The 23,374-nt window shown below is 46.7% G+C and overlaps 1 protein-coding gene across 1 annotated transcript in view; it reads right to left on the bottom strand.

Annotated features, from left to right (window-relative positions):
• Positions 1–23,374, bottom strand: part of cubn (cubilin (intrinsic factor-cobalamin receptor)) — a gene marked incomplete at its 5' end in the record, with an annotated part of 101,698 nt that overhangs the window by 37,921 nt on the left and 40,403 nt on the right. The window contains 20 exons of the mRNA XM_079489535.1: positions 61–201; positions 1,234–1,443; positions 2,378–2,556; positions 3,880–4,066; positions 5,334–5,502; positions 9,807–9,997; positions 10,756–10,902; positions 11,336–11,533; positions 12,275–12,467; positions 13,130–13,311; positions 14,283–14,488; positions 15,789–15,921; positions 16,237–16,365; positions 16,945–17,058; positions 18,709–18,825; positions 19,617–19,773; positions 21,255–21,436; positions 21,795–21,963; positions 22,278–22,459; positions 23,087–23,246. Of these exons, the coding sequence (XP_079345661.1) occupies positions 61–201; positions 1,234–1,443; positions 2,378–2,556; positions 3,880–4,066; positions 5,334–5,502; positions 9,807–9,997; positions 10,756–10,902; positions 11,336–11,533; positions 12,275–12,467; positions 13,130–13,311; positions 14,283–14,488; positions 15,789–15,921; positions 16,237–16,365; positions 16,945–17,058; positions 18,709–18,825; positions 19,617–19,773; positions 21,255–21,436; positions 21,795–21,963; positions 22,278–22,459; positions 23,087–23,246 (3,346 nt within the window). The remainder of the gene's footprint in view (positions 1–60; positions 202–1,233; positions 1,444–2,377; positions 2,557–3,879; positions 4,067–5,333; positions 5,503–9,806; positions 9,998–10,755; positions 10,903–11,335; positions 11,534–12,274; positions 12,468–13,129; positions 13,312–14,282; positions 14,489–15,788; positions 15,922–16,236; positions 16,366–16,944; positions 17,059–18,708; positions 18,826–19,616; positions 19,774–21,254; positions 21,437–21,794; positions 21,964–22,277; positions 22,460–23,086; positions 23,247–23,374) is intronic.

Here is a 23,374-nt window from a genome sequence, read left to right as displayed (position 1 = left end):
CCCTGCGGTCGCTCTCGCCTGGTTAATAATGTGTGGTGAGTGACAGTATTGGAGGTATACCTTCCACGCTGGCTTCAAAGGACAGACTGAATCCAGGCGCGTTGCCAGAGCCGTCGCTGACAAACCGGACATAGGCGAAGCTGTCCGCGGTGTCCAAGGAGGGAGGCATGCTACTGCCACAGTGTCTACCGAGGAGACGACCTGAGAGGACAGACAGAGGGACACCACAGACAGACACCAAATGGGTTAATGAACGGTAAAGCACGACCCTCGAGTGTAATACTGCGATTATACAACAGTTACCCTTTAAAAAAAAACACGTCAACTCAATTTTATTATAACTAAGATATTTGCTAAACAAAATCATATTTTTTTAATGACAGATGTAGCCACTAGTACAAACTGTTCCAAGAAAATCGCTAGCCCAGTCGAGAGTCAGCAACCAGCAGCTGATTTTTATGTTTGATTAGGTGTTCCATTATGCTTGAAGTGGTTATGTATTTATTTTTTTTATATATTTTTTATCCCACAATTTTGTAACCCATTTTTTCACCCAGTGTCAATTATCTAATGTAATCCTGGGCGCTACACTTCCTCTGCCAACCTGGGGGGGGCAGCGGACCGACCTCATGCTTCCTTCTATGCATGAGGAGTCCAAGCTGCTTCTTTTCACCTGACAGGGGAGAGTTTCCCCAGTTGGACGTAGCGCGTGGAAGGAACACGTTATTCCAACCATCCCCTCTATCAGGCGCCCCGGCTGGCCAGGGGGAGGTAGTTTAGAGACCAGGATTACTGCATGTTTTTGTGAGGGTACCTACCCTAGGGGACATGGGGAGAACATGCAAACTCCACACAGAAAGGCCCCTTCGCCAACCCCGCCTCGGGTATGGGCACTGATGACACGGAGGAGGGAACACGCCCCCTGCGCCCACAGCGTCCCCAGCGGGAATCGAACCCAGGACCTTCTAGCTGTGAGGCGACAGCACTACCGACTGTGCCACCGTGCCCCCGTTAATGTATGTATTCTAATCAAAATTAAAATCTCCAAAGTAACTAGTAACTCAAAATTTCAAATAATTGTAGTGTACAAAAGTACAAATTTTGGTTCTGAGATGTAGTGGTACTGGAAATACCCAAGTAAAGTACAAATACCTCAAAATTGTACTTAAGTACAGTACTTAAGTAAAAGTACTTAGTTACTTTCCACCACTGAATAGTTACAGGTGTTCCCACCTGTGGCGTTGTACTCTCTGATCTCCACATAGTCGGCCACGCAGCCGGCCGTGCTCTGCAGGTTGAGTGCGTCGTAGGTGAGGGTCAGGTAGTGCCCCGTGGGGCCGTCCAGGTACCACTCGCAGTGGGAGCTGTCGGGGTAGTTGGCGGCCGGGAAGCCGGGGCTCGTGATGGTGCCACTCTGGCCCACGTAGGTGCCTCCGCACGTAGCTAGGACGGAAGGACAAATGTGACTAAACTAAGATATTGGTCGTTCAGTTTGACCCACCAGTTTTGAAGATATGGCTTATAGAGAAAACAACAAGTTGAGAAAACAGGCTTGAAAGGTTCACTTCTGTGGTCTCTAACATTACACCTAGCTACATGTTTAAGCATTTATTTCATATTTACATGTCGATTTCAGCTCTGACACTTATTTCAGACATGCTCTAGTATGTGAAGAGTCTGCCTGTGATATTAACTTATTTTGAAAAAAATAAAACAAATAAAAAGGTTTTCTCCTCTGGTGAAAAGCTGGAATTTGCGCGATGGCAGGCTCTCACTATATACCGGTATTGATCCCGTGCGGGGGAGATTCAGGCACCAGAGACAGCAAAGCAAGCAGTACAAGTTACAGACACGGGGCTTATGGATTGCAGCCAGGTGCAGAAGAATAACATCTCAATAAAGACACCCTCAAGCGAATATTAATAAAGGGGGAAGGGGAGGGTTGAGGAGGTTTTGATGTTGCTGGGAACTTTTGTTGTACTTGAATTGTATACTCGTGCCGCCCCAAATGTCCCCAAAAGTAAGGCAGAATTTGAGGAGATACCGCAAGGACAATTTTCCAGATCATCAAGAGAACAATATTCATAGTTATTTGGGGAGTATAGGTTTACGATTAGGAATAGATTCAGGATGGGTTTAGGGTTAACATCATGCATGTAAAGGTATAGGCCAGGTTGAGGTTGAAGTTATGCCTGATTTGGTTGCGCTCACAGACCCTAAAAATTGCATGGTGAGCTTGTAGATTGACACTTTTTTCTGCTATTTTCAGCTACAGTATGTGCATGCGACGTGCCTGCGTGTATGTGTGTATGTGTGTGTGCATGCGTGTGTGCGTGCGTGTGTGTGTGTGTGCGTGTCACAGACATCTCTCTCCTACCTATGCGGTACTTGGCCCTGAAGCCGACTTTGGTGACACTGAAGTCCGAGCGGAACCTCAGGAACATGGAGGAGGCCGTGGAGGTCTGGCTAGCGGGGCGGGTGGACCCGCACAGCCTGGCTATGAACGCAGCGTCCGACGTGGCCCCGTCGCGCACTTCCAGGTAGTCGTGAATACACCTGGAGACAAAATAATGATGGGATGGAGTAACGAGACCCAGCCTGTTCAGATCCTTCCTTTGTCCCTCCTACTGTCCCTCTCAGCTTTCCTACTGTCTGTCTCTCCTACACTGTCCCTCTCAGCTTTCCTACCGTCTGTCTCTCCTACACTGTCCCTCTCAGCTTTCCTACCGTCTGTCTCTCCTACACTGTCCCTCTCAGCTTTCCTACCGTCTGTCTCTCCTACACTGTCCCTCTCAGCTTTCCTACCGTCTGTCTCTCCTACACTGTCCCTCTCAGCTTTCCTACTGTCTGTCTCTCCTACACTGTCCCTCTCAGCTTTCCTACCGTCTGTCTCTCCTACACTGTCCCTCTCAGCTTTCCTACCGTCTGTCTCTCCTACACTGTCCCTCTCAGCTTTCCTACTGTCTGTCTCTCCTACACTGTCTCTCTCTCCTACACTGTCCCTCCTACACTGTCCCTCTCAGCTTTCCTACCGTCTGTCTCTCCTACACTGTCCCTCTCAGCTTTCCTACCGTCTATCTCTCCTACATTGTCCCTCTCAGCTTTCCTAATGTCTGTCTCTCCTACACTGTCCCTCTCAGCTTTCCTAATGTCTGTCTCTCCTACACTGTCCCTCTCAGCTTTCCTACCGTCTGTCTCTCCTACACTGTCCCTCTCAGCTTTCCTACCGTCTGTCTCTCCTACACTGTCCCTCTCAGCTTTCCTACCGTCTGTCTCTCCTACACTGTCCCTCTCAGCTTTTCTACCGTCTGTCTCTCCTACACTGTCCCTCTCAGCTTTCCTACCGTCTGTCTCTCCTACACTGTCCCTCTCAGCTTTCCTACCGTCTGTCTCTCCTACACTGTCCCTCTCAGCTTTCCTAATGTCTGTCTCTCCTACACTGTCCCTCTCAGCTTTCCGACTGTCTGTCTCTCCTACAATGTCCCTCTCAGCTTTCCGACTGTCTGTCTCTCCTACACTGTCCCTCTCAGCTTTTCTACCGTCTGTCTCTCCTACACTGTCCCTCTCAGCTTTCCTACCGTCTGTCCCTCCTACACTGTCCCTCTCAGCTTTCCTACTGTCTGTCTCTCCTACACTCTCCTACACTGTCCCTCTCAGCTTTCCTACCGTCTGTCTCTCCTACACTGTCCCTCTCAGCTTTCCTACTGTCTGTCTCTCCTACACTGTCCCTCTCAGCTTTCCTACTGTCTGTCTCTCCTGCATTGTCTCCTTCTTAACATTCATGGTATAGTCTCTCCTACCATGTCTCCCTCTTAGCTTTCTTACGGTCTGTCTCTCCCTCCATCTCTCCCCTACGCAGTCAGTCAGTCAGTGTGTTACCTGGTGTCGCCCGGAGGCTGCTGCTCGATGTCAAAGTCGCCCTCAAAGTCGATCTGGACGGCCTCTCCGTTGGGCACAGTGATGACCCAGAAACAGTCGCTGTAATGGGGGTAGGGCTGGGGGTAGTTGGGGGAGGTGATGTAGCCCGGTGGGTCATTGTCATTCAGGTGAACGTGTCCTCCACACGCTGCAGAGGAGGAGGAGGGGTTAGATGCTACTATAAGACCTGTCACAATACATAATCACCTGCTCGCAATTTATTTTGATAATCATCATTATTTGAGATAATCGCAATTATTTTTGCGGAATCGTTTTCAAACATTTCCAAAAAATAACTGGGAATAAAGCTGTCAAAATTACACTCAAATAAAGCATTGGTTCTCAAAGTGGGATCCAGGGACCCCCGGGGATACTTCAGGGGGTTCCAAGTGTGTGCCCAACTAAATGATAGTTAGGAACCAAATGGACCAATACAGGTATTAACTGAGACAGTGTACAAATGGAACGAAATGGACCCGAAATTGGTTCCATTTATTATTATTATTATTTTAAATTATATTTCTTGGGCTTTTTAATTTGCCTTTATTGATAGTACAGTAGGTTGACAGGAAATCCTGTCTACAATAATACAGAACTCTGCTGCTCGTCTACTGACTAACACAAAGAAAAGGGACCATATAACACCAATATTTGCTGATCTTCACCGGCTGCCGGTGAGCGCCAGATTTTAAAATTCTATTAATTACATGCAAAGCCCTAAATGGGCTGGCCCCCATCTATATCCGTGAGATGCTGTCCCTCCCTAAATCTGGGCGCATCCTTAGATCCTCGGATAAGGCCCTCCTGGATGTCCCTCAGACAAACTTAGTTACCCGGGGTGACCGGGCTTTTGCCACTCGGGCACCCAGACTGTGGTTTAAGTCACGTTTGAAAACCCACTTTTACACAGTGTGTAAAGAGTGTTTTTTAACTGTTTTATAGCCATTTGTATATATACATTCACTTTGCTACTGTTTGTTGTTTCTTGCTGTTTTTAATATTGCTCTGTGCAGAACTATGTTTTCGAAAGCGCTATACAAATAAAGTTCATATCAGTTCATATCATTATCATAGTCCAGCCAAAGGTGCCTATTGGTTCCATTTGTACACTCTCTAGAGTTATGCGTGTCCACGGCCTAATATATAACCAGAACCAAAAACCCTGGCGTCCATGAACAGAAGAAAAATCACACCCGTGTGAACTGAGTGGTGCAAGGTCTTATATAGACTGATCAGCTGTGGTCTGACGTAATGTCAGTGACCATGGTAACCATGCTCATTTATTTAGGTACCACGTACAGGCACACGGGTACACGTACAGGTACACGGGTACAGACAAAGCTGGTTGTTGGAGTGGTTTGCACCACTCAAAAATCAAAGTTTGAGAAGCACAGAAATACAGGACAGGGCATTACCCTTGCTATGTGCCTCAAACGTGAGTTTGAAGCCGCTGGCCTCGTTGGTGGCATCTGAGACGAAGCGCACGTGGAGGTCATTGTCGGTGGTCTGCACGACGTTGGGGGAGCTGGAGCCACACAGACGACCCCCCAGGGAGGGGGCTGAGGCGTCTGGACCGTTCCTCAACTAGAGAGAGAGAGAGAGAGAGAGAGAGAGTCAGAAAGACAGACTCACCGGTCACTGCGGTCAAAGTGTGGTGGACTGCTCAACTGCTTGGCCACATGTGACAAGACACAAGACAAAAGCATCACACCTGTGTGAAGTTGAGGGGTGCTCTTATCATCATACATCATCATACATCATCTCACTCCAAAATGGCCATTTAATGTCAATGGCGTTCAATGTTTGTGTTTACACTTTACACAAACCCTCAAAGCTGGACATAGGAGAGGCTAGCAACAGTACGTATACCACGTCGACATGTTGTACAAGCACACCTCCTGGACATGATGCACAAGTAAACCTCCTGGACATAGTATGTCACAGGGGACTTACCCCAAATCCAACCCTTGATGCGCCAAGCAGGGAGGCATTGGGTCCAAAGCATTAATAAATTAAATTAAATTTTGTGGAACCCCAACCTCTCAATCTCAGGGCGAACACTCTATCCCAGTGGTTTTCAACCCTTTTCATATCAAGGCCCTGATGCTGCATTCACATGGAATCAGGCAAGCGGCAAAACCTGCTGGACGGCACGGAACCGTGAAAAGATTACATATTTTAACATTGATGCAGTCTGCCGGTACCGTCGCCGGTTCTGGCTGCCGGGCTGTTCCGTTTATACCGTCCTGCTCCCGTCCACTAAAATGACTTCCGGTTTGCCGTCTACCGCTTGCCTGACCCCATGTGAATGCAGCATTAGGCCCAACATTTGAGCCACGGACCACCACTTGATGAGATTTAGCCTCTTAGACTCGATTTTGTCCACAATTCCATGCTGTATCGATGTGGTACCATCAATACAGAAATGACAATTCTTCTACATTCTTTAATTGGGTAGACTTCTTGCAAAGTCAGTAATGCAGATGTTTAACAATAACGTAACTCTTGAGAGCGTGAAATGAAACCAAATGGACCCGCTCTCAAGAGCTAAAGATCTGATAAGTGTTAAAGGGATAGTTCAGATTTTTTGAACTTAAGTTGTATGAAATACTTGCCATTAATATAGTGGTTGCAACTGTATTAATTGATTGCCCGAGTCCTGTGGTGGGAGTTCTGCTCTGGTTTTGGTGAAATATCAAGTAGTTCCGGTCATTTTGTGGGGGGCACTGGGGGCCACGCAGTAAAAGTAAATTAATCCACAAAACTAACGTAATTTGTATTGTTGACCTATTTCTAAAATATTAGTGCAACTTCCAGATCTACAAGCTCATACAAGCTCATAGCGCGCCACCGAGTGGCGCACTACGAGCTTGTAGGTCTGCTATTTTTGAAAAATCGAAGAACGACTGACATAGAAACATAGCTTTTTCAGAAAACTGTCAGGATGTAGAAGACATTTTTAGAATCTGATCTCAGGTCAAAATGGGTTAAAGACCACTGGTGGTCCCCTGGTTGAAAACCACTGCTCTAACCCAGGGGTTCTCAACGTTTTTGGCCGGGGACCCCCGGAAATGCTTTGGCAATGTCTCGGGACCCCCGCCCCCTCCCGACCCCCAATATAAATTGACTGCTACAATAACCTTAAACCATTTTGGGCGGGAACCCCTTTTGGTGTTTTAAGCATTGTTATAATTTAGCTATTTAAAAATAGCAGATCTACAAGCTCATAGCGCGCCACCGAGTGGCGCGCTATGAGCTTGTAGGTCTGCTATTTTTGAAAAATCGTGAAAAAAAAATTAAAAAAATAAATCTTTTTTTTTTTTAAATAATTTGGGGACCCCCCAAACTAATTTGGCGACCCCCCGAGGGGTCGCGACCCACGGGTTGAGAACCCCTGCTCTAACCACAAGGCCACTGAGCTGGCACAAAAAGAATACCACCCAGCACCGACAAGAATAACAAAAGAAAAACACACAGATGCATGCATGTATTATTGTTATGTATTTGTTAATCGTAAGTTATTAATGCTTTGGCAATATGAGAATGCTTCACCTGCCAATAAATTGAATAATGAGAAAAAACGAAATTAATTGAATTGAGAGAGAGGGAGAGACAGGGAGAGACAGACAGACCGAGCCAGAGATAGACAGAGAAAGAGAGAGAAAGAGAGAGAAAGAGAGAGAAAGCGAGAGAGAGAGAGAGAGAGAGAGAGAGAAAGAGAGAGAGAGAGAGAGAGAGAGCGAGAGAGAGAGAGAGAGAGAGAGAGAGAGAGAGAGAGAGAAAGAGAGAGAGAGAGAGAGAGAGAGAGAGAGCGAGAGAGAGAGAGAGAGAGAGAGAGGGAGAGAGAGAGAGAGAGGGACAGAGAGAGGGAAAGGGACAGAGAGAGAGAAAGGGACAGAGAGAGAGAAAGGGACAAAGAGAGAGAAAGGGACAGAGAGAGAGAGAGAGAGAGAGAAAGGGACAGAGAGAGAGAGAGAGAGAGAGAGAGAGAAAGGGACAGAGAGAGAGAGAGAGAGAGCGAGAGAGAGAGAGAGAGAGAGAGCGAGAGAGAGAGAGAGAGAGAGAGGGACAGAGAGAGGGAAAGGGACAGAGAGAGAGAAAGGGACAGAGAGAGAGAAAGGGACAAAGAGAGAGAAAGGGACAGAGAGAGAGAGAGAGAGAGAGAAAGGGACAGAGAGAGAGAGAGAGAGAGAGAGAGAGAGAAAGGGACAGAGAGAGAGAGAGAGAGCGAGAGAGAGAGAGAGAGAGAGAGACCGAGAGAGAGCGAGAGCGAGAGAGAGAGAGAGCGAGAGAGAGAGAGAGAGAGCGAGAGAGCGAGAGAGAGAGCGAGAGAGAGAGAGACAGAGAGAGAGAGAGAGAGAGAGAGAGAGAGAGAGAGAGAGAGGTGTCAGAACAGACATAGAGACGGGGGGCAGGCGGATGAAAAGAGGAAGGAGGGAGAGGTGGGCGTGGGATTGACGGAAGATTCCAGAAGGTACGGAGAAAGCAGGGTGGAACAGCAGGAGAAGAATGGAAGCAATAAGAGTATTTCATTACAATCAATATGACTGACTTGAGTGCTGTTAATGGAGTCTGCTCCTCAGGCGAGGTCTCCCACATTATTGAATTCAAATGCTAATGCGCTTTATTGGCGAGACGCACATTCTCATATCACCGCCAAGGCATTAATAATACAACAGGACACCAAAAAATAATACATGTCATAACAATTAAAGGTGTAGTGAAATGAAAAATACGTTTTTCACACTTTTAGACCATCTCCGTGGTCATCATATGAGCATACCTAACAATGGATGCCAAAAAAATGGGAAAATTCTCATTTTTGTGTGTTTTTATATCAAAAGTCCATAAAAATATATTTTTTATTACTTCCTGAAAACGAAAACGTGCTGCGTGATGACGTGTCGAGGCCCACATCGATAAAAGCCAATAAAAATGAAGCTCACCCGTATCCTCTCCAATATGTGCGCATCCATGCAGCACAGCTGCTATTGATTACAGAAATCCTCCGTTTTTATTCCCATTCCAGATAACATCCAGACAGTGTATTACTCGGTTTCAACTTAATCATCACGCTAAAATATGTATCTGAAAACATTATAGGGTAGAAATAAGCCACATAACAGTAAACTGGTAGAGCTGGCTGTCTATTTGATTTGTAAACAAACACACACCACGCTGCTGCGTATAGCATAGCAACATTCCCTAGCTACCGTCCCATCGCCTGAAGGGATGCGACGCTCTGATTGGTTCAGAAACTTCATAGCGGTGTTTCAACTTGAAACTTCACAATAAATGTCCACCATTTCCGTTTCACTACACCTTTAATACAAACAAGATGATGCAGTCGCAACAACGAATGTATTATTACAAGAACCGTGCATGGATACCTAACAGTAAATCCGGATTTATACAACCCATTTAGACCTGAGGACGATTCTACACGTCTTTTACAGTTTTCTTGAAAAACCCTATGTTTCTATGTCAGTGGTTCTCAAAATATATGTAATTGGCCGCCGACCCCCATCTGAAAATATGTTGTTCCGGGGACCTCCCCAAAAGCACATATTTGAGTTAAAAATGTTCGCTCTGAAAGAATACTGTATATATTCCAAGATTTGCGCCACATTTTGAAGATTAAAAAGAAAAAAAGCAGATCTACAAGCTCGTAGCGCGGCACTCGGTGCCGTGCTACGAGCTTGTAGATCTGCTATTTTTCAATAGCTAAAGTATAACATAATGTTTGAAACGCCAAAAGGGGTTCCCGCCTAGAATGGGTTTTAAAGCCACACTATTGTGTATTGTGATTTTTGTATCCTGATGACTGCTTGGCACAAAACAAATGTCAGACCAAAATAAAGTATCTATCCATCTATCTACTCCCTAACCTCCAGGTAGTCGCCGGTGCTGCAGCCCGTGCCAAAGCCCTGGACCTGGAAGGGGCTCTCGAAGTTGACGGAGACGCGCAGGCCGGGCGTCACCATCACGTGCCAGCTGCAGTCCAGGCCCGGCAGGTAGTTCTGCGGGTAGCGAGGGCTGCTCAGGACGCCGCGGTCAGCATGGAGCAGGCCCCCGCAACCTGCCATGGGGACACAGGAGGAGACAACAGAACACACACACACACAGGTCAGCATGAAGAAGGCCCCCGCAACCTGCCATGGGGACACAGGAGGAGACAACAGAACACACCGACCGCATTCAGCACTTTGCCCAATTCCACCACCTACTGCAGGGGATTCGCAACGTTTTTGGCCATGTCTTGCGACCCCTGCCCCCCCCCCCCCCCCCCCCCCCCATTACAAAATAACCTTAATAATAGAGAAGATATATCATAGATGAATACTGAAACCAGATATAATCATTAATGTCCCAAGAAACTCGCTAGCCTATAGCAACCCAGTCGGCTGCGCTCTGGGAGAACAGAGCAGCTGATTTCCATGTTCTGATTAGGCGTTCCATCATGCTCGTTTGACGCGCGGCTAGATGGCTGTTTTCAACCAATCGGATTGCTTCCTCGAAACGACCTTCAGGGTCCCATGACGAAGACCTGACAGTCGAAACACGTGGGTCGTTTTCTGTAATGCTCTCTGCCGAGCTGATGTCATTTAAATAAAGGCCTTTTATACCTGACTGCAACAGAGTGCCTTGGATCTCCTTCTGTTTTGCCATTATAGAACCCTCGCCAACGAGCACCTGTTTACAGTTTCTATACTGTATACACGGACCACGACAGCGCTTCTTCTTCTTTGTATTCAACGACCTGTTGATAATTTGGGTTAATTTGCCCAGCCCTGGTTGGCAGAGCTTCCAGTCACATGGTGCAGTTGACGTGCTGACCTCTGGTGTAGGAGGCGTTGAACCCTCGTCCGTTGAGGCTGCTGTCCGAGGTGAAGCGAATGAACATGGAGTCTCCGGTGGAGTGGAGAGGACCTGGCAGCTGCCGGCCGCACACGCTGGCCAGGAGAGGGGACAGGTTCGTCTCGCCTGGCCATGGGGGAACGCACGCACACGCACACGCACACACACACACGCACACACACACGTACACAAATAAACATCTATCTATTGTGAAAATACCTCAAATCACACAAAAATGCATCACAAAAAACAATAGAATAATGACAGTGTCTTCCCTGTGCAACTGAGAAGTCTTGCAGACTGTTTTGTTACAGGAATTATCAGTTATAACTGGCTTGAATCCCCCTGACCAAATAATAATACCCTTCATGTTAACAGAGAGTCAGAGAGATGTCTCTGTGTAGACAGACAGACAGACAGACAGACAGACAGACAGACAGACAGACAGACAGACAGACAGACAGACAGACCGACAGACCGACAGACCGACAGACCGACAGACCGACCGACCGACCTCTCGTATATATATATATATATATATATATATATATATATATACCGTCTCTGATGTCGAGGCTGTCGAAGAAGCATCCGGGGTAGTCCTCCATGTCCAGGTAGAGTACGTTGAGCTCCACGGTGGAGTCCGGGGAGCGGATCACCCACGTGCACTCCAGGTTGTGAGCGTAGTTCTCAGGCCAGCCGGGCGAGAACAGGAAACGCGGCGTGTCGTCAGGCATCAAGGCACCGCCGCATGCACCTGAGAGGACAGGACACACGCACACGCGCACGCACACGCACACGCACACGCACACGCACACGGCTTTATAGAATGCAGGAACATTATCCCTTAGAGCAGTGGTTCCCACAATTTTTCACATCAAGGACGCTCAAATTGACACTAATTAGCCCACGGACCCCCCACTTGAAAAGACATGCCAGGGACCCCCATAAGAATAGATTTTTACGGCACTAGCAGTGATTCTCAACCCATTTCATTTCAAGGACCCCCAGTTTGACATGCATTAGTCTACGGACCCCCATTAAATGGCATTTCTATCTCTGGGACCACCAATGTTGTAAAATCAATATTAATTTAACTCTGAGAGTGTACAAATGGAAGCAAATGGACCAGTTAGGGTCCATTTTCGGTTTCCAGTTCGCTGTCGGGGAAAAAAACAGCTATCTCCATGTTTCTACTTTTATTTTTGTTAGATAGATTTGTTGATGATAGTTGTTTTGTCCATTATTGGAAAAAACAATCGCCAGCTCCCCTTGAGCTGTATTTGGGTAAAGTGGTGATATCTGACAATGTATGTCATCATACCAAGGTTTTGGACATATGTACAGTACATCCATCCATAGACGTAATACGCTTAGGCTGCAATCCATTTTTTTTCTCTCCAGGATATATATATATATTTTTTTTTTAATGAATTCAATATGTTTTGTAGGTAAAAAATATATACTAAATTAAACTACAAAAATTAATAAACCTGACCTGGAGCGATGGTGGGCAGCGGTCCAGAGTTCTGTATGGCCGTCCACTCCAGGAGGAAGCCTCGTCCTCCCACCATCGTATCTGACTGGAACTCCAGAGTGACCGTGCTGCCCGTGCTGCGCACCGGATGGGGCAGGTTCAGACCACAGAACGTCCCCATGGGGTAGGAGTGGACGTTGGGTCCATCAAACACCTGGAGGAGCAGGGGACCAATAGTGGATTAAGTCAAGTGGTTCTCAAACATTTTCTTTTTTTTTTAAATACATTTTTATCCCACGATTTTGTAAACCATTTTTTCACCCCTGTGTCAATTATCTAATGTGATCCTGGGCTCTCTACACACCCTCCGCCAACCTAGTCCCCATATATGGGGGACATGGGGAGAGCAACGGACTTGAACTCATGCTTCCCTCATGCCTGAGTGTCCAAGTTGCTCCTTTACACGTGACAGGGGGGAGTTTCCCTGGTTGGACGTAGCGCGTGGAAGGAACACGTTATTCCAACCAGTTCCTTTCCCCTCCATCAGGCGCCCCGGCTGGCCAGGGGGAGGCCAGGATTACTGCATGTTTTTTGTGAGGGTATCTACCCTAGGGGACACGGGGAGAACATGCAAACTCCACTCTCAAACATTTTCATGTCAAGGACCCCCCAAATTAAAATTGTATTAGGCCGCGGACGGACGGACGCCTAGCCTCATGGCATTGTGAAGATAGCCAATCTATAAGCTCATAGATTGGCTATTTTCAGTGCACAACATAATTCCATTCGGGACGGCTGTGGAATCCAAAATGACTGAACTCAGTCGTGGCGACCGAGAACTTGAATCCATGTAATACACATAAAGTGCTCCCTTACTACGAGCTGGTCGTAGTAGCAGTCGGACAGGTCCTCTATGTCCATGTCCAGGAATCTGATTTCCACGTAGCTGTCTCCGTCCACGGTGACGGTCCAGCGGTAGTCTGCGTTGTTGGGATAGGTGCGGGGGTACAGCGGAGAGGCGATCTGGCCCCAATCCCCCGTCAGGTCGTTGCCGTACACTGCGGGAAGGGAGAGAGAGATCTCTGAAGTGAAGGCCAATTCATAATAGTCCAGTGTTCGGTGACGAGGTGACCACCGTTTCGGTTAGTACAAACAGAGAGATGTGTTTGTGTGAGCGGTGACGTCAAGTTGTAGTTTTCGGTGGTTACCTCTTCACCGGAAACTGGACTATACTGTTGAATAGGCGGCCTTAATTGTCTGCAAACCACTTTCAACTAAAATGTGTGAATGGAGCTTCTAGGTGAAAGTGATTTTTTTACGTGCCATAGAGCTGCCATTGAGCCCCATTATACATTTCTCAAATTTGAAAGCACTATATTTCTAAAACTATGAAACATTTCAAAGATTTCTTTTCAGGCAAACATGTCCACCGTAAATAGGTTTGAATGGGGTTTCTAGGTGTAAGTATGTAAGACTAGCAGCATGCCAAAGTTTGTGCTATTGCCATTGAGAATGCATTGGGCGTTTAAGTTAAATAACTCAGAAACTACAAATCATTTCAAAGTAAAAAGTTCCAGCATGTGTCTCCACAGTAAGCTGAATTATAAAAAGTGTGAATGGAGTTTCTAGGTGAAAGTGCTTTTTTGACATGCCAATATCTGCCATTGAGCCCCATTGTGAATTTCTCAAATTTGAAAGCACTATATTTCTAAAACTATGAAACATTTCAAAGAAGTATGTAAGACTAGCAGCATGCCAACGTTTGTGCTATAGCCATTGAGAATGCATTGGGCGTTTAAGTTAAATAACTCTAAAACTATGAAACATTTCAAAGATTTATTTTCAGGCAAACATGTCCACCGTAAGATGAACCTAAATAGGTTTGAATGGGGTTTCTAGGTGTAAGTATGTAGGACTAGTACCGTAGTACGTACACGCACACACAGAGCTGGGCATAGGAGGGGCTAGCGCCCCTAAAAGAAATGTGCTAATAAAGTATTCAATCAAATCAATACACAAACACACTCACGGTGCGCAAAGGTTGCTCTGAAGCCATATCCAGCTATAGAGTGGTCGGAGCGGAACTTGACCCAGAGGATGTGGCCGACGAGGGACGTGTAGTTGGACGGCAGGGAGGCGCCGCAGAAGCGGCCCACCAGAGACCCTGTGGAGTTGCCCTCCCTGATCTCCACGTAGTCGTTGCTGCAGTCGGCGCTCCCCTCCAGCTGGAACATTCTACGGGGGGGGGGGGGGGGGGACACAAAGTGGACACACGACCCCTCAACACTCACACAAGTGTGACTTTGACATGACTTAAAGATGCCGTGGTGTGATTCTTTTTTAACTTTTTCTGTTTTTGTATTATGTCTATGGAGTTAACATTACTCTAATAGACACCCCCCCCCCCCCCCCCCCCCCCCCAGGCGTGGTTAGAATATTGAAAAAATGTCTTCCCTGTGTATTTTTGGTTTCTTCCTCAAAGCTGAAAGCCTTTGGGCAGTATTATGCGTGTCTTAAGTACCAGGTCTTATTACTTAACTTAAGACCTGGAGGCGTGATCAATACCATTTGGCTATTCTGAGTGGCCAAACAGCATTGACCACGCCTCCAGGTCTTAAGTAGAGTCATAAGACCTGGTACTTAAGACATGCATAATACTGCCCTTTGAGTCAAAAGGCCCACTCGAAATACACCACGTTAGTGACATCACAATATCGTATGTATGTGTATGTAGCTGGTGATGAGTCTATTTATGGAATGCGTGAATAGGGCATATTAGGACACCATTCAAAGTAATAGGGCCACATAAAAGATCAGGGCGGCTCCGTCCATTGAGTTTAATGTTATAGTTGGTTCCACTTTCTTTATTGGTGTGTTTCTTTTTTGGATTTATTGACCTGATTAATAAATAACGCTAAATAAACGTATAGTTCGTGCACATCAGGAAAGCACACAGTGACATCATGTTGGGCCGCCTATAAAGATTGAACCTGCTATTCTCAGGCGTATCACTCAGTGAGGGCAGATTCACACTATGGTCCCGGTTGTGCATTCAGGACCACTTGGCAGTTGTTGTGGTGGTATGAATGCTAGTGCGTACCGTTCCCGTGAGCGGATCACCTAACCATTCCCGGGACTGCATGGAGGTAGTCCCGGGACCGATTGAAGTGTACTCGGATACGGATCGATTCAACGTGAAAGCTGAATGAAGTGTACTCGGGTGCGGAAGAATCAAGGCCAATGTGAATCATGGCCAGCGGGTACCAGGCAATTGTATTTGGGGAACAGTTTGAGTCAAACAGACTCAGTGTGAAATTTGTGAATCTGCCATTAAAGTCTCCAAAAGGTCCCTGACAATCTTCTTCTGACTCTACAGCGCGCACGCGCGCGCACACACGCACACGCACACACACACACACACACACACACACACACACACACACACACACACACACACACACACACACACACACACACACACACACACACACACACACTTGCAGAGAGCAGATATATCTTATCTAGGTTAACTAACATAAATGAGAGCTGGAGACGGTTCCCTGGGGAGCTAGTAATGGTCCAGACGCACTCCACGCTGGGAGGGTACGCGTCCGGGTAGTTAGGACTGTTGAACGCTCCGCTCTCCATCACCAAGGCTCCTCCACAACCTGATGGAGAGGAGAGGAGAGGAGAGGAGAGGAGAGGAGAGGAGAGGAGAGGAGAGGAGAGGAGAGGAGAGGAGAGGAGAGGAGAATGTCTTAAAAAAACAGTTTTTTTTACCATACTAATGACCGTATTGTGCCGATTATAAGACGACCTCAATTTTTCAAGACTCATTTGTGGAAAAAGAACATTGAATGTCAAATAGTCTAGCCCCCGATTATAATACGACCCCGTTTCCATTGGAGGAAAAAAAACAGTTTTATATTCAGGCCAATAGGGTATTTGACTCCAACGGTCAAATGATGACTGAAGAGTCTTACTTGAGGTGGATGCAGAGTACGTGGCTCGGAAACCCTTCCTGGACACGGAGGAGTCGGTGACAAAGTTGACCACCAGGGCATCGCTGAATGACGTGACTGGATGAGGGAGCTGAGTCCCACAGTAGCGACCTAACAGGACAACGTCATCATCAGATATCATCAGGCAAAACGCAACGTATACGTGGCAGCAATGTGCCTAAAAGACGTCTGACAAACAGCCCTTAAAGGGGCATTCCACTCATTTTCAACATTTTACTATGTCATTAATATACCTTAGAGCTGTTGTGTGGAAATAATAAAAAAGTCCCCCCATTCTGTGTTTCCTAGAACTGTAATTATGAAAAAAATCATTAACATGGTGAAACACATCTTGATGACATCATCAAGATGATTTTTTTCAGACCTCTAGTTCTAGGAAACACAGAATGGGGGAACTTTTTTATTATTTCCACACAACAGCTCTAAGGTATATTAATGACATAGTAAAATGTTGAAAATGAGTGGAATGCCCCTTTAAGCACTTTCAACCTGACAATATTGTGGGTATGGTCAAACATTGTTTTCTAAAATGGGCCGATCTACAAGCTTACAATACAGCTTAGTATTTGCTATATTTGTCGCACGACAAAGTATACAAATAAAGGGTTTAAGTAGTTAAGAATAAAACCAGCATTAATTGAAAATGAGTTTTGTCATGAACACCACTACCTATAGAAGGAGCCTGGTAGTTGTCTCCATCCAGGATCTCCACAGCGTCATGGCTGCAGTTGGAGTTGATCATCTCCAGATCAAATTCCGTAAATGACAGAGTGACATGGTTGACTGTGCAGAGAGAGAGAGAGATTAAATGACAGAGTGACATGGTTGACTGTGCAGAGAGAGAGAGAGAGAGAGAGAGAGAGAGAGAGAGAGAGAGAGAGAGAGAGAGACAGAGAGAGCGAGAGCGAGAGCGAGAGAGAGAGAGAGAGAGATCATGACTCGTCTCTTAAAACTTCATTGACTTTGACATGTTTGCTGCACAACCACTGTACTGCTTTGTGACACACTTTGTCAGTGTGATTCACATAGGTATTTTTCTTACCATGATCTTACTGTACTCCAGAACCGCCACGCGTTCATTCTCTATGAGGGACCGTATTATTTTAAAAGCCGTGTCACTAGGAAACCGAGAATCAGGAAGTGAATAATCGATATGTAACGGGTGCCGCAAATGTTATTTCATTCACCCAAAACATACATTTTGTAACCGGACGATGTTATCGTTTAGAGAAATGAGGCGCAAATCAAGCTTGTTTTGATCCAAAAAGAAGAATCCGAGATATTACGATTCAAAAAAATAAGCCAGCGGAATTTTCATATATATTTTTTTCATCACACCGAACCGGAGTGTTACGAGTGCGTAGAGAACACAGTTGAACAGGAGTGTTACGAGTGCGTAGAGAACACAGTTGAACAGGAGTGTTACGAGTGCGTAGAGAACACAGTTGTAACCGGAGTGTTACGAGTGCGTAGAGAACACAGTTGTAACCGGAGTGTTATGAGTGCATAGAGAACACAGTTGTGAAACAGAGTGTTACGAGTGCGTAGAGAACACAGTTGAACCGGAGTGTTACGAGTGCGTAGAGAACACAGTTGTAACCGGAGTGTTATGAGTGCATAGAGAACACAGTTGTGAAACGGAGTGTTATGAGTGCGTAGAGAACACAGTTGAACCGGAGTGTTACGAGTGCGTAGAGAACACAGTTGAACCGGAGTGTTACGAGTGCGTAGAGAACACAGTTGAACCGGAGTGTTACGAGTGCGTAGAGAACACAGTTGAACCGGAGTGTTACAAGTGCGTAGAGAACACAGTTGAACCGGAGTGTTACGAGTGCGTAGAGAACACAGTTGAACCGGAGTGTTACGAGTGCGTAGAGAACACAGTTGAACCGGAGTGTTACGAGTGCGTAGAGAACACAGTTGAACCGGAGTGTTACGAGTGCGTAGAGAACACAGTTGAACCGGAGTGTTACAAGTGCGTAGAGAACACAGTTGAACCGGAGTGTTACGAGTGCGTAGAGAACACAGTCAAACCGGAGTGTTACGAGTGCGTAGAGAACACAGTTGAACCGGAGTGTTACGAGTGCGTAGAGAACACAGTTGAACCGGAGTGTTACGAGTGCGTAGAGAACACAGTTGAACCGGAGTGTTACGAGTGCGTAGAGAACACAGTTGTAACCGGAGTGTTATGAGTGCATAGAGAACACAGTTGTGAAACGGAGTGTTACGAGTGTGTAGAGAACACAGTTGAACCGGAGTGTTACGAGTGTGTAGAGAACACAGTTGAACCGGAGTGTTACGAGTGCGTAGAGAACACAGTTGAACCGGAGTGTTACGAGTGCGTAGAGAATACAGTTGTGAACCGTAATCAATGTATTTAAAAAAAAAAAAGGCGCCAAAGGCGCCTCAGGGTATTATGATTGGTTGACTCACATGGCTCCTGGGCGGTGATGATCCAGCTGCAGTTCTGATTGGATGGGTACATGCCCGGGTACCGTGGTGACGCAATAGCCCCGCCCACATCATCTGTCACGATGGTGGCTCCGCACGCTGTAGTCGAAAGGAGGAAAAACAGAACGACGTTTCAAATGCAACACAAACTTTACGTCCAAGAGCCTCTGCAGGGATCACATGACTGCCATGTTCATGCTGTGTTTGTTGACACTGGCAGCCGCACAAGATACAATGACTCAATGTTACAGAGCAACGCAGCACATCTGTCACTGATGCACTGTCGAAGCGTTGATCAACGCGCCCGCCGTTGACGTCAAGTGTGCGAGAAAGTGTCCGACGAGCGAGAAACATATGAAGGGAAAATATCAAACCTGGCTGGTGTTAAAAAGAACATGGAACTGGCTGACGGAAATGATTAGTTTTCCCCCCACATTACACTAACAACCAGGATTTGTGTGACGAGAGAAGCTGGGTGGAAATGGTTAAAACAACACTTGGTGACTTTGTGGCTTTGAAGCTGCAGCAGTGTAAGCCATCTCAACTTGGAGTGCAGCTTTGTAGATTTTGTAGCAGCTTTGAACCTTCACGTTGCTCGCTTTCCACTGAAATGATGAATGAATGATATAGTTGGGCGCCCGCTGGCCAAGTGGTCCAGGCGCTTGCCACATATAGGCTCTGGCCTGACAAGGCAGAAAGCCAAAAACAAATCTGAAGTGTGAACGCAGCATAACGATGCAGCGAATGCTCTGCGATATAATTTATGCTTCACCGTTTACCGCAAGTCGTTGCTAGCTCTAGTAGCTGTCCTATTATGCAGAGAGAGCTTTTGATACATTCAATATCCATTTGATATCATTGATACGATCGCTATTGGAGGAGAGCCGCACCCTCGGAGAAGCGAGCGCTGAAGCCCCGGTGAGCGTTGCTGGAGTCTGAGCGGAAGCGTACGTAGATGGTGCTCTGGGTGGATGTGATGGCGGGGGGGATGGTGTTGCCACACACACGAGCCAACATAGGAGATGACATGCTCGGACCGTCATAGATCTACAGAGAGAGAGAGACAGAGACAGAGACAGAGACAGAGACAGAGACAGAGACAGAGACAGAGACAGAGACAGAGACAGAGACAGAGACAGAGACAGAGAGTCGGAGGCATGCATAAGAGACAGAATGTGAGTATTATCATAATGGAAAATAAAAGTTAAGTTCTGTAAGTTAAAACTAAACTTTTAGTTTATGTTCACCCATTAAAATCACGGCCACCATTTGTAACATTATTGGGCGGCAATTAATTGTTCAAAAAGTATTGCAGTTGTATGGAAGTCAGAATGTTCCCGTCGCTAACCGCCAACTGCTCCTGATGATAACAAATATTATAAATTGTAGTCCACTATATTGTTTTCCTTCTCTCTGTTGCCAATACGTTCTCCTGCAATGTGTAACCCAATCTGTCGATTCAGTCAAGGACAAGTAAATAACTGCCGTGTCCACAGAACCAGCTGTGTCTGTGCCGAGAAGTGACACAGGCTCTCGTGAAATGATAAGAATGAACGCAAACATTGGGTTTTTTTAAGTTACTGGAATGGATCATATTTGTCCTACATTATAATACGACGTAGGTGACTCTAGATGTGAGGCCTGCGTAGTTGCCCGAACCTCTAGTTGCGGAATCTAAAAGAAAGCCACAAGTCTATGAAGTGATGTCGTTTGTTGTGCTCAATAATGAACTATAGTTCCACTGCAAGACACAACGTGACATGATTCTTTTTGAAAAGCAGTTCTAACCCTTATCCATGAGTCATATCACTCTGAGATGAGTACTCGGTTAAAGAGAGTACTGGTTGTTTTCACCAGGCCGATGGCCGGGATTATGACACTCGACTTGGTCCAACATGTGTTTGCGTCGTGTTTGCAATTATTGCGAACGCAGTGAGCATTTACTATGAGACCCAGCAGATCCTGTCTGTCTGTCTGTCTGTCTGTGTGTCTGTGTGTGTGTCACGCTGTAACACCACCCGCCCACCACCAGAGGGCACAGCTGTATCACACACAAAAACACATGCACGCACACACGCACGCACACACACACACACACACACACACACACACACACACACAAACACACAAACAACTTAACTTAATTAAAAAAAACTTAACTTAAATAAAACTTAACTTAAAAAAAAAACTTAAAGAAAACACTTAAAAAAACGTAACTTAAAAAAAAATCTTAAAAAAAATCTTAAAAAGAAAAAACTTAAAGAAAAAACTTAAAAAAAAAACCTTAAAGTACCTAATTTATTCTAATTGTTGTTATTGCAATATACGAGCTGCGTTCGCTTCCCGCGTTCGCGCGTCTTACTTGTGGTTAGGGTAAGGGTTTGGGGTAGAGTGTCGGACTGCCGGCGAGAAACACTACCAAATGCCGCGGGTGTTCCGCAGCAGATGCCGCTGCCGGAAAATGCACTCGCTCTCTCTCTAATTATTGACCAAGTATGAAAGTTGACAAAAAGAAAAGTTGCACTTACAAGCACATAGTCCCAGACGCAGCCTTGATTAGGCTCAATATCTATGTCCGAGAAGTTAAAGAGCACCCGGTGGCCGGGGTCCACACTGATGACCCAGGTACACTGCACGTTATGGGGATAGTTGTTGGGGTACAGAGGGGAGTGGATCTCCCCATACGGAGCAGTTACTGGCCCCCCGCAGCCTGGAGGAGAGGAGAGGGGAGGGGCGAGATTAGGAGAGAAGGGGAGAGGAGAGGAGAGGAGGGGAGAGGATAGAGGGGGGAGAGGAGAGGAGGGGAAGAGGAGAGGGGAGGGGAGGGGCGAGATTAGGAGAGAAGGGGAGAGGAGAGGAGAGGAGATGAGACACGGCAATATGATTTTCTCATTTTTTTCATAAAATGTCTAAACACTGTGCATGTCACTGACCATCAGTAGAGGTGTTGAACGTGTGCGTGTGTGTGTGTGTGTGTGTGTGTGTGTGTGTGTGTGTGTGTGTGTGTGTGTGTGTGTGTGTGTGTGTTTGTGCGTGCGTGCGTGCGGTCCAGCCACACACAAACCCACCTCCCTGGACCTGGGTCCAGCTTGCGTTGAACCCTCCCCCGCTGACGTAGGCGTCCGATTTGAAGCGCACCGTCAGCATGTTGCTGGTGCTGGACACCTGCATGGGGCTGGTGGTGGTGGTGCACAGCTGGGCCAGACGCGGAGCCGTCAGGTCGGGGCCGCCGAATACCTAAGAGGGCAAAGGTCAATTTGACTATCATGCAGACCATCTTGCCATTGGAGTTTGGAACAAGCCCCCAGTAAGGCTATCCAACGTTGAAGCTGCCACCACCTACTGGCGAAAAGTGGAACTGCAGCACGTTCATGGAGGTGGACGGACGTTCAGTGACGTCATGTGCGTAACGCGCGTCATCCCAGGACCTCAATTATAATACGACTCTCTTTTTGTAGGATATTTCCATTGGAAAAAACTAAACTAAAAAAACTAAGTATAGTCTTATATTCAGCACAATAGGGGTACTTTCCACCACTTGGGGGTCTCACCTCCAGCACATCGTAGTTGCAGTCGGGGTGGTACTCTATGTTGAACTCGTGGATGGTGATGGTGACGCTGGTGTCGCTGTCCGTGGTGATGTACCAGATGCACTCTCTGTTCTCCGGGTACCTGTTGGGGTAACCCGGGCTGTTGAAGGAGCCACTGGGGCCCGACAGCACCCCACCGCAACCTGTCAACCACCGCACCAGGTCAAAATGAATGGTTAGCACATTGCGTCTGTGCACATGTGCATATAGACATCAAATATGGGGCTTCAGCCCCTGCCCTTTTACCCGTCTGTAAAACAACTGCCCTTTCCAGACCATGAATGCAGCATTTACTATGGTGAATGGAGAAATGCAAATGCCACTTGGAGTGGCATTTGCATTTCTTTCGCACCATGTTGCATTGAAAGAACTTGTTTAGAAAGCCGGGGTGCATACTTAGTTTAGACTAGTCATTGGTTAGACATGGGTTAAGGTTATATTTAGGTGTGCTGCCCCGTGGGAGGTTAGGGTTAGGGAGAGGGTTTGAGATAGGTTGTAGTTGTAGGACGAAGTACTGCACCCTAGAAAGCCATGTCATCGCCGCATCTCCGGTAGCCAAAGATTGCGGGGTCGCGCTCGGAAACTAGCAGATCTACAAGCTCTCAACGTGTCACACTGCGACGTGTTGAGAGCTTGTAGATCCGATATTTTGCTTGTAGATCGGCTGTGAGCTTGTAGATCGGCTATTTTCATCCAAAAGTGCCCTCTTACGGAATTTCAGGCCCCGACTGCAAAAATAGCGGATCTAGTACAAGTTGGTTGTGTCTTACCGTTCTGGGTCCACAGCATCTGGAAGCCGGACCTGACCACCGAGTGATCCGTCCTGAACACCACCGTGAGGTAGGAGCCCGTCGTGGTGCTCGCGGGAGGGGGCGTGTTCCCACAGAACGCGCCAATCAACGGGGCTTGCGTGTTAGGCCCGTTGTAGAGCTGCATGGGGAAAGGATGCCAGAGAGTAGGGCTGTGAATCTTTGGGTGTCCCACGATTCGATTCGATTCCGATTCTTGGGGTCACGATACGATTCAAAATCTTTTTCCAGATTCAAAATGATTTTCTA

The sequence above is a fragment of the Electrona antarctica genome (assembly GCF_951216825.1).
Source record: "Electrona antarctica genome assembly, chromosome: 20".
NCBI lineage: Eukaryota > Metazoa > Chordata > Actinopteri > Myctophiformes > Myctophidae > Electrona > Electrona antarctica.
This window is presented reverse-complemented; position numbering and strand designations above follow the sequence as displayed.